General features: G+C 34.1%; 2 protein-coding genes across 3 annotated transcripts; both read left to right on the forward strand.

Annotated features, from left to right (window-relative positions):
- The first annotated feature begins 314 nt into the window (after positions 1 to 314).
- Positions 315 to 939, forward strand: LOC118753381. The gene is made up of 2 exons (XM_036488260.1): positions 315 to 381; positions 446 to 939. The coding sequence occupies exons 1-2, from the start codon at positions 315 to 317 to the stop codon at positions 937 to 939; spliced, it is 561 nt and encodes a 186-aa protein (XP_036344153.1).
- A 4,317-nt stretch (positions 940 to 5,256) lies between these two features.
- On the forward strand, positions 5,257 to 6,879 carry LOC118733630 (estradiol 17-beta-dehydrogenase 8). 2 transcript variants are annotated; one of them, XM_036463123.1, is made up of 4 exons: positions 5,257 to 5,441; positions 5,507 to 5,691; positions 5,855 to 5,974; positions 6,052 to 6,879. In XM_036463123.1, the coding sequence occupies exons 2-4, from the start codon at positions 5,658 to 5,660 to the stop codon at positions 6,636 to 6,638; spliced, it is 741 nt and encodes a 246-aa protein (XP_036319016.1). In that variant the 5' UTR covers positions 5,257 to 5,441; positions 5,507 to 5,657; the 3' UTR covers positions 6,639 to 6,879. The 2 variants fall into 2 exon arrangements, with proteins under 2 accessions (XP_036319016.1, XP_036319015.1); XM_036463122.1 differs by lacking the exon at positions 5,257 to 5,441 and having other exon boundaries at positions 5,464 to 5,691.
- Positions 6,880 to 11,932: the final 5,053 nt, after the last annotated feature.

Consider the following 11,932-nt stretch of genomic DNA (forward strand, 5'->3'; position numbering starts at 1 on the left):
CTTATACATACATACATATGCACATACATATTTACATTACATAAGTGAATATATTTGGAAGTAGTTCAGCACCATGACAAGTGGCCTATCGAGTACTTGAATTGCCCGCAAGTAAGTAAGATGATTTGCAAGAAAAACCAAACGAATTTCATCTACATATGTAAGTAGGTTCATACTTATAAAAATTCTATAAATTTCTGCAAGCCATTCAAAAAACTTTTATACGAACGTGATTATTAAAGTCGAAAAGAGCACGAAGCAAGTAGCGGATTTTTAACTTTGCAAACTCAACTCAAAACATTTCAACCGCAATCATGCACGCACGAAATTTCGGTCTGATTTTCTTCTATATAATTTTTCTACTCTATTTGGAACTCGGAGGTACGTAACGAAAATCAACTAAATCATCTACATTGAAAATAATACATACACACCATTCAACTAGAATCGGCCACCATTTCCCGCATTGCCTTCGTGAAGGATGCAAATCTCAAACCAAAGTGTTCTTCGACCGAGCTAGAAACTTTTCAAAAACCAGTTGTAATGCTGCGTCTGACAAAGCCACCGCAGAATGATGCTGCACAACGGATTTCAGAGGAAGAAGTAGATGAAGATATGGATGAGGATGAGAATGAAGACAACATTGCAGATGCAGTTGCGCACGAAGCACATGCCCAAAATGGTTATAAACTTGTTGAGCTAAGCAAATCAGAAACGCTACAGCTCATTGAAAGCGGCAAATTACAGTTAGTTGAGAGTGCAGACGCCTCTCCATCCATTATTGAGCTATATAATGGAAATGCTAACGACGTGGTTGATGAAGATGATGATGAACGCTCGAAAAAGCGCCCTTGGCGCAAAATACAACGCGTCATACGTCGCCAGCTGATTAAGAAGCCAACGCGTTATTTTAAGAGAGTTGTGCATACTTTTGGTTAAATGGGACTGTTGGTGAGAAGCTGTGAAATGTTAAAGGGTCATGTTAAATAAAGTTTTAAAATATAATAACTAAAGAGTTAATTACACAGGTTTACAAAAAAAAAAAGTAAGTGCGCCTTGGCCACACTGGAGAAGTGAAACTTACGTTACATACATATCTATTTTGTGTCATAACCAATATACATGCATACATACATCTGATTTTGCTTAAGGTTATATTTTTCTCTTTTTTCTATCTAGATCCCTACTTCTACCTCTGTTCGTTTTAATTACGTTTGAGTCAAACCACGCCAACTGTGTTAATGAATTTCCATTGGTTTTCTGGAAAGTGAAGACAATTGTGGGAATCTGTAGAAAATTATAGAACAAAAATACACTTTGGACGGTTTTTCGAAATTGCGCTTAGTTTTTGTTTTTTTGGTATTATAAGAATATTGCAGTTTTTGAAATAAAAATTCGTAACTCGCGACCCATTTGATGAAATTTATTTCGAGAGTTGCTGAAGCTTTTCCTTTTACAATAGAAAGATTTGCAGAATAAAATTTGCAAAACAATTAATTCTTTAATAAGTTTTTTTATTTTATTTATTAATTTTTAAGTTCCAAAAAGAAAAAAATGGTCTTTCCAATTTTGACAGTCGCTATCGATTTTTTTGTCACCTTTAAGCGTTGAGTAAATAGCTATTTTCATTTAAGCTTGTGTGAGTGATAGCATTTATACGTTAAATAATGTACGTACTTGTATAATTATTCAAACGAAGTGCAATTTCGAAAAACCGTCCAAAGTGTATTCTATAATTATCTACATATTCCCACAATTGTCTTCACTTTCCAGAAAATCAATGGAAATTCATTGACACAGTTGGCGTGGTTTGACTCATTTATGTTATTCGGTTTTTCATTATAAAAATATCGATAACAAAATCGATAAAATATCCATAACAAAATCGATAAATATCGATAACAAAATCGATAAATATCGATAGCAAAATCGATAAATATCGATAACAAAATCGATAAATATCGATAAAAAATCGATAACAAAATCAATAAATATCGATAACAAAATCGAAAAATATCGATAACAAAATCGATAAATATCGATAACGAAACCGATAAAAAATCTGTAAAAATATCGACAACAAAATCGATAAAATAATCGCTAACAAAATCGATAAAAATATCGCTAACAAAATAGTTAAAAATATCGATTGCAAAATCGATAACAAATGGATAAAAATGTCGATAACAAAACCGATAAAAAGTCGATAAGCCCCGAGAATTCCGAAAATTTCTAAAATCCCAAAATAATTCCCATATTGAGTCTCTGTGTCTCTCTCTATATCCTTTCCTCTTAAATTACCTTTATTTTAATCTTTCTTTAACCATCTTCATCTTTACTTTTATCGGTATCCCCATCTTCCTCTTTGTCTTTACTTTTATGTTTATCATTTTCTTCATCTACATACATATTCCCCTTCACCTTTGCCCTTATATATATAAGTAAAGTGTTTAAATTTACCTTGGCCTTCATTTTTGCCTTTATCTTTACGCATCTTTGTTTTTGTCTTTATTTTTGCCTTTGAATTTATCCTTTTCTTTATCTATGTACTTACTTTCATTCTTGTTTTGGCCTTTTTCTAAGTGTTATTCTTTAACCTTTTATCAGCAAATTTTAGTTAAATTAATAGCATATGCATACACATAAGAAGCACTTGTTTCAGGCCCAACCATTTCCGTTGCACCATTTCCGTTGCATATTTCCGTTGCACCATTTCCGTGTGCAATTTCCGTTGAATTTGCCATTTTCTCCCCACCAACCAACCGCCGCTAAAGAAGTTTCACTTCAAAAAAGTTACTTCATATTGAACCAAACCTCCATACCCCTATGTTATTCGACGCGCGGAATGCGAATTTTTCCCTACTTGACCTTCAAATGACCTCGAACGTGACGTGATGGAGGCTAACAGACCTCGGATTCGCATTCAGGGCGTCGAATAACATAGGGGTATAGAGGTTTGGTTCAGTATGCAGAAACTTTTTGTTTGTTTGTATACCTGTGTTATTGTTTTTAATGAAATTTCTGTAGACTTGACTGTCGCGCGCCTAGGCTGCGTTCAACTCGACCTACCGAAAAGGTGAATGATATTTGCAGAGCTTTAATTTACTGGCATTACGGTGGTTCGTTAGAGTAATAACAACTGAGGACTATAAGAGGTTCTTGAGGTCAATTAAATTTGGAACAAAAAAAACTGTTTTCTTCCAGACAAGAACTTCGATATATCTTTAAGATCTGTTAGTTCATATGACGAGAATGCAAAAAAGCGATCCCGTCGTGACTTTGCGCAAACAAATTTTTTTAAATTGCCTTACGAAAATATTTTAGACCCAGGAGTGCACGGCGAACTTTTTTTCTGCTAGATATTATAGCGAATTAACAATCTGAAATCCAGCTTAAGGATAAAGTTTTCAAAGCCAGTATCCTCTCGATATTACTGATGGCAATTCCACCCGGCAATTTACTACTGCAATAACCAGGAGCCACAAGTTTTCGTTAAAACATGTATCCGAATGATACTTCAAATTGTTTGGCCTGAAACAAACTCAAATGAGGAGTTGCTCAGAAAGGCCAACATGAAGCTCCGTGACATCTGGATTCGAAGACAGAAATGGAAGTAGATTAGGCACATTTTGCGTAAAGAAGACCTTTGGACGGAATCCCCTAATTGGCAGAAGCATTTTTTCCGGCAGACGTGGATAAGAATAGTCGATCGAAAGACGAAGTAGCTCGGTCTAAGCTCGAAGGAGCTTAAAGCGATCACCGCGTCGGCGTAGTAGATGCAATATGTCCCGCTTGGGATTAAAGGAAACGCAGAAGACATTAAACTTAACCAAAAGAACACAAAGTTTTTACCTCAAACACTGATATTGGCCAGCTTTTTTAAAATATTCGTTTCGGTTCGATATGTTTTGACCACTACCGCATATGAAACAGTAAAGTCAGAATTTTTTTGCTGCTCCGCGCTCAAGGATTGTTCTATGCCGGAAAACATATACTCCTAATTTTTTATTTTTAAATCAAAAAAATATTTAGGGGTCGGTCAAAGCGCTCAAAGTTTTGCATGCATTTTATATGGGGAAAAACAACTTTTCGTAGAAATGGTATAGAGTTCTTGAAAATCACTATTTTTCGATAGGAAGAGAACCAGAGTTTTCCGATCGAAAAATAATGATTTTCAAAAATTCTACAACATTTCAACAAAAAGTGAGACCTCAAATTCCGACTGTACTTATATTGGACCACCCTAATGTACCTATGTACGTTTTTATAGAATTGATTAGATTTTATGCACAGTAGGGTGCCTTTCCAAAAAAAGTTGCGATGTTTTCACCGGAATTATAAAATTTAAGAATTTCGCAAACACATTTCGGAAAAATTATAAGATTTACGTGAGCTGGGCTGATTTGAAAATAGGGCCAAAAATCTCATTACATATTTTGATTCCGGCTTGTAATTTTTAAACATTTTTATGCAGACCTTTTAAGGTTAAACTCTTCCATCATCAGAGGTGTTTTTTTGGAAAAAATATTTTTTAATACTAATTTTATTTTTAAAAATCTCCGCCTTTTGGAGATTTTTCCAAATTGGCCCTGGTCACGCTAATCTAAATATTTTTCCAAACTATTTTGGAGGCAGTATTAAAATATAATAATAAAATTTAATATATTTTAAATTTACGCTGAAAAAAAAGCGGCGACTGAATTGTATCAAAGAGTGATGCACCCTAGTACATACACATATTTACATTTAAAAATGCATGCACAATATAAAATTTCTTTGCAAGCATTTTTTTCGGTGCTCTACATATGACTCCTTTTGACCAATGTATGTAGGGACCACATATAGAGGAGATCTTTTAAATTTTAGAATTTATATTCAGCTCTTATGTATGCTCTTGATTTGGAAAGAAAGAAATCGTTTAAGTAGTTATCGCATTGAAGTACTTAGACAGAAAATCATTATTGTACCTACTTAGTCGAAATTTTTTCCAGCAGGGTGTTCAATTTTAAGCCATTCGCTGAACAGTACATATGAAGAAGGCATTGCATAATTGTAGGCGCTTCAGACAGTGATCATAGCATAACATTTTCAAGAAAGCTAGCATCTTATCAGTGTATGCAGAGAGCTAATATAAGGTCTCTGGTAAGAGTATTGCGTAAAGCTTTTTCCACCGCTTATCTCTGAATATGGCGAACGTAAACGGTCAGCTGTTTTCCCCATGACACTTGGTCTTGCAGTCGCAAACTTAACTCCCACTGATTTAGTCAGTAGCTGCCAGTTGTTCTTCGTCAATTTTACTTCTTTGTTTTGTGTTTGGTTTTTGAGCTTTGCACTCATTAACACGGGTAGTCGTTTACGTTTTTTGTTTGTTGGGCGATAAACTGAACTTAAGTGTTGTTGTTGTGGATCGCTCATTTTTTATTGTTTAATTTTTTGGCAAAGTGTGTATACCATTAATTTATATACGAGTACATATAAGTACATACATACATATATACCTATATAGCATTTTCGAAAAAGGCACTCGCGTTGCATTTACTTGCGTGTGCCATAGCTAAATATTATTATCCAAGAACGAAGCGTGATTTTCATCTTTGTAGCTGTTTACTTTTCCAATCAGCTGCGGATTGTTAAGTAATCGCAAAAGAAAATACAAAATGGTATTGCTGGGGAAATTGGCCATTGTCACAGGTGATTGATACATACATAAATACAATTTGTTTTCAATATTTATGTATGTTACTTTTCGATTTCCTTTTGCATATTTGTTTATTCCACTATTTATGTGCTGGCACATGCGTTCGCCATTGTTTATTGCTACACACTCAATTCGCATGCTGTCTACACACCATAGGCGCCGGCTCTGGCATTGGGCGCGCCACCTGCCGGATACTCGCACGCGACGGTGCTAAAGTGATCGCAGCTGATCGCAACTTGCGGGCAGCTGAACAAACAGTAAAAGACATCGGAAATGGTGAGCCTTAAAATATGCTACCATTGAGCAAGTTCCGCATGTGTCTTCTATTTATTTTTAAATTGTAATCGACACAGATCGTGCTTTTGCATTGGAATTGGATGTGTCTTCGCTGGAGAGCGTCAGCAAAGGTGTCACTTCATCCATTGAGCATTTCAAGCAACCACCTTCAATTGTCGTCAATGCGGCGGGCATTACACGCGACGGTTACTTACTCAAATTGACAGAAAAAGACTACGATGATGTGTACAAGGTGAATTTAAAGGGCACCTTCTTGATGACACAGCAATTTGCGCGTGCCATGATCGAGCACCATGTGCGCAATGGCAGCATTATAAACATATCCAGCATTGTGGCACGCATTAGTAATCCGGGACAGGCTAATTATGCTGCTACCAAAGCGGGTGTGATCTCATTGACTGAAATTGCGGCGAAGGAATTCGGCAAGTTTGGCATACGTGTAAATTCGATATTGCCGGGTTTCATCGACACGCCGATGGTGGATGTAATACCGGAGCAGATTAAGGAAGAAATTTTTCGAAGATGTCCCATGGGCCGTTTAGGGCGTCCAGAGGAAGTTGCTGATGTGATTGCATTTCTTGCTTGCGAAAAGTCCTCTTATGTAAACGGTGCAGCGATTGAAGTGACTGGTGGATTGAAATAGATAGAATACTCGTGAAAGGCCGAGGTGATGTACAGATCTGTGGGAATTATCAATCCTTATGCTTTTACTACTCAGTACATGTTTTATAATAAACCAAACATAATTTGCATTTAATACTTGTAGACTAGAATACTTGGACTAGCATTGGCTGTGTCGTTAATCAACTGTTATATAAAAACTACAAAAATTTATACTTGTGTGAAATATTACTTAAGTAACAAATTTAGTGAAATTATTTTAATAAATGTACACGGATTTTTGATGATTTTCTTTTTATTGGAGCTTGTGTAGTTGATCTTCGGCTATAAATCCTTCATAATTAACCAAACTATGACAAATATACATTAGACCGGTGGTGGGCATCAACTTGCTCGCGGGCAAAGCTCTTTCAAGCTTTCTATACTAAATGCATTAGACCGTACCACCTTACAGCAAAAAAAAAATCGCCACAAAAAGGAAAAGAACTGAGATCTGCTGTGTAAGTACCAAAAGGGGGTACTTGAAGGCAATGAAACTTAAAATAAAAAAAAAAATCTCCCTGAGTAAAAAACATCGTTATATCATAATTTAAGATCCTACTGTAAATGCCGAAGATATGACGAAAAATTTCAAACGGCAAGTCCTAGATTCGGCAAAAAAAAATCGAATTTGCCTTCGAATGGAATACTTCCTTGCCAAAATTTAAAAATTTTTGGGCGAGCTTTACTGACATAAGGGGGCTAGGAACTTAGATCTGGTGGGAATTTTCGAACAAAAAAAAAAATTACTCTGGACAAGGACATCGATTTATCATAATTTTTAAATGTAAAAAGGCAACCTCTGCGTTTGGCAAAAAAAAAAAAAATGTGAAAAAATGGTCGTACTGCTTTTATGAATATGATTTTCTTATGAATTTTTTTAAATTTTTTTGAAGCAAACACAAAGGCAAAGTTTCGCCCAAAATTTAAATTGTGTTTTCCTCGTCAAACTTTAGTATGCATTTGTGGTGGTCAAATCCCAAAAGAATTCACTTCAAATATAATCAATTTTTTTTTTTCGGAGAATATATTATCCCCTTAACTGCAACTGTAAAGGGGTTTTCTGGCCCTTTTTTGGAAGAAGTTCCATGTTAGTTCAATAAAATGGCAACTGTAGGGTTTTGTATGCGGGCAATTGGACTAAGGATCACCGAAGTTGAAAAATCTCCAATTAAATCAAAGTACGATATACCTATGTAGATATTTTGCTCTTGTACATATGTGGGTATAAATAATGAACTTGTGTATTAATCTAAGTAGTTACATATCGACGGCTTCTTTGCAATACCGTCTACAATACAATAACGCATAAGTTGAAACTAACATCTGTGTTGACAGTTAAGTTCCAGTAGAGTTCTAACTTCAGAAAATAAGTTTTGTGAAATTTGCAAAAAGAGGGTATTGCATATATGTATGTAAGCCCTCCGAAATAGTGCATGATTTTTCGGATTTCTTTCAAGACTTTTCACGAGTTTCTTAAAACATTCCTGGGGCCGTTCACTACTTTTTCGGACATACTGGGTTTCTTTGGAATTATTCGTGCTTATTTCTTGGGGATTTTTTCCGTAGTTTTGGAACTGTAGCTTATGTGAAGGTCTGCAAAACTGTGCCTCCTATTTTTCTGTTATAAACTAAAGACATAAATGAATAATCAGTATTTCTTTTTTTTTTTAATTCTTACTGTAAAAAAACAGTTGGTTAATATTTGAGAGTATTTATGTCCGTTGTGTCTGTCGCTAAAGGACAAACCTCGTTTTGTAATGAGATCGCTAGATTTTTCCACAGGTTGGTGTGGTCAGAGCAGACGGATTGAAGTTCGTTACCCATATGATATAGATACAGAATATTTGTCTTTATTTAATTTATAACAATTACTTTTTTATTAACTGAACATTTGAGCATAGAATAATTACTCACAACTAAAATGAAAAAAAAGAACAAAAACTTGTACATATTTCACAACAAACAAATGCGCGTAATATTTCCTTGCAACATTGATTATGCTACTGCGCTCGGTATTTCAGGAGTGGGTGATTTAAGCCATGGATGCCAAAAAGTTGTAATAGCAGCCAGCACGCGAACTTGAAATTTGCCTTAGCTCACAGCTAGCAACTATGTAGCAGCTGTCAACCAGAAGAAATGTATATTTGTCAGCGTCTGGTGACGCGCACAACCGGAAGTTTATAGTTTTGCTTACTTGCCCACTGAGTCTGCAAGCGGGAATATGCTGCAAGGGTGATTACTGCTGACTAAGTAAGTTTTTGTTTACTGGTAGATTTAGCGGGTGGTTTCAGTTCTCAACTTTTTGCTATGCATGTAGTTGTAGTTTGTTACTTAGCTGCTAGCTGTTTATTTATGTATTTACCAAATCGCTTTCCTAAGCAACGCGGGTGAAAGTACTACACCATCATGTGCCTAAGTGGTTGTTGTTATTTTCGTAAAATATTTGTTATTGTCAGTAACTAGATGACGTGGCTAATACACATACGTGTACACATGGCGTATGTATGTACATATGTACATACCTAAGTACTATTATTGTATGTATATTAGACTGTATCACCCCCCATACAAAAAAAGAACGGTACTATCTTTTCATTGAAATTATAAAATCTATTATATTTTATAACTTGCGCCAAAATTCGAAAAAAAATTAGGATTTACGTGAGCTGACCCGATTTGAAAATATCTCCAAAAATGTTGTTTTTATGGATAAAAAAAAGTTTTTTAAGTAGTTTTTTTTTAATCACCTCAGATGAAAAAACAGTTTAGCTTAAAAAATATGCATACAAATATTATAAAAAATTTTCAACGGAATTATAATAATGAGACTTTTGATATTGTTTTTGAACTTCTTTCATAGATTGGTAAAAAAAAATTAATAACTCAGCCAAAACTTTACCGATTTAGACTTAGGAGGTATCGTTGGAAAGGTATTTTCTCACTCTCTTTATTTCTTTGCAAATAAACTCATTCAAGGTATAAAAGAAAAAGGTAAGATGTGTTGATATTTGAAAAAATATATAAGGGTGAAAAAATACCTTTCCAGTTATTCAAGTTTTTCTCAAATCACAAATCAAAAAATAAAGTTAAACAACAGCATAAAAAATCTTATTACATACATATTAAGATTCCTTTGAATTTTTTTTATTATATTTATGCAAATTTTTTAAGCTTAAACTGCTTTTTCTTCTGAGGGGATTTTTTTCAAAAAATCATTTAAGAATCTATTTTTATTCATAAAAAAACTCCATATTTTGAGGTATGTTCAAAACGGCCCAGCTCACGTAAATCTTAATTTTTTTCCGAATTATTTAGGTGGAAGTCTTCAAATAAATATAATAAGTTTTGTAATCTTGGCGGAAAAACCGCAACATTTCTTGGTGATGCAGTCTAATGCACATACATACATACATATGTTTGAGCTCAGTGCCGTAAATTCGGGGTTAAAGTGCATACTTAGCCGCTTATCAATGAACTTAATGCTGTCTCACCAAACACAGTTTGTGATTGATGGGTAAAGTAGCGACGGTGGCGGGGAAGAGCCGATGTTTGTCGACCCATCGGTTGCTGTGTCGAAGTGATTGCGGGCGCAGAGTTCTTAATGACGGCTATCACTGCAAATGGGCTTGTGTATTGCAAATATTTGAACTTTTGTGCCAATGAATGTAATTAATTTTATGGTTTTGACAAAGTCAGATGAGTTTTAGGCACTTTATTGTTTTTTGTTAAATGAGAGTTTCCTAACTTTGTTGCTAATTGAGTCAGAATTGAAATGGGAAACTAGAGTATCTGAAAAAAGGGTATTTTATCTAGTCACAGATACCCGAACTTTTTCAGTTGAGCATTTTTAAAATAAAGTTTAAATTTTTGCACTCACAATGAAATCGGCTTTAGAAAAATAAAATATAATTTTCCAGCTAATATTTTTTGTTATTTGCAATACGTAGAATTAGGAACGTTCTAAGAAACTATCTTAATTGTTCTATTGTGCAACAACATTAAACTATGTACATTAGAATGGAGCTATGCATACTTACAAAAAAAAAACAATCCGGTATCGTTTTTAGAATTATAAAACTTAGTATATCCTAAGCTTCCAGCCAAGTTTTTTCGAAAAATATTAAGATTTAGGTAGGCTGGACCGATTTGAAAACAGCTGCAAAAATCTCGTTATTTTGGTTCTGTTGATGAAATGTTTAAACATTTTTTGTGCATACCTTTAACACTTAAACTCTTATATCATCTGATGTGATTTTTTTGAAAAAAAAATTTAAAAAAAATATGTAATTTTATCCATGAAAAATTCGTTTTTTGAAGCTATTTTAAAATCGGTTCGTGAGCTGTTCACGTCAGTCTTAGTAATTTTTCAAAATATTTAGGCGGAAGCCCTAAAGTATAATCAATTTTATAATTTTTGATGGAAAATTTTGAACTTTTTTGGCGAGGCACCCTAATTTATATATATGTATAACAATGTGAGACAAATGGTAGGGGTCAGTGATCGGGAAGGGTTCAAACTACCGGGGAAAGTTATATCGGTAAAAAACAAGTTATACGTGTCTCGGCGTTTCGCTGGGTCACGTCTAGGAATCGAGATATATATATAACTATCATATAGGGGAAATTGTCACCTTTGGTGGTCTTTTTTTGACATAACTCGAGAACCACTAGTCCGATTTTGCTCAAACAAATTTAAAAAAATTAAAAATTACATTTCCTTTAATCTGGTCATATAACGTTTTTCTATATAATCAACAGTTTTAAAAAAATTTAACGGGAATTTTTAGCCATTTAAAATTAATGTATACCCGAAAATTTCCTACAAATTCGGATGAAAAATTTTAAATATTGATGATACCTTGTTGAATTTTTATAAGCTTTTTAAAAAGCTTGAAATTTTTTAAAAATATGAACAAAAAAATTTATGATGTTAAACATTAGGAATATTGTAAAAAAAAACTACAAAAACTTATTTTTGCTCCCCACTGTGCATAATTTCTTTAAACTGCTTGAATCAAATTGTAATCCTATTCTTATCTTTATTTGCAGGACCTTGGCTAACAAATAATTAGCGTAAATAGTGATGCTTATAACGGGTGATTTTTTTGAGGTTAGGATTTTCATGCATTAGTATTTGACAGATCACGTGGGATTTCAGACATGGTGTCAAAGAGAAAGATGCTCAGTATGCTTTGACATTTCATCATGAATAGACTTACTAACGAGCAACGCTTGCAAATCATTGAATTTTATTACCAAAATCAGTGTTCGGTT

Source organism: Rhagoletis pomonella, unplaced genomic scaffold, assembly GCF_013731165.1.
Source record: "Rhagoletis pomonella isolate Grant_MI unplaced genomic scaffold, Rhpom_1.0 Rhpom_scaffold_00002, whole genome shotgun sequence".
Classification (NCBI taxonomy): domain Eukaryota; kingdom Metazoa; phylum Arthropoda; class Insecta; order Diptera; family Tephritidae; genus Rhagoletis; species Rhagoletis pomonella.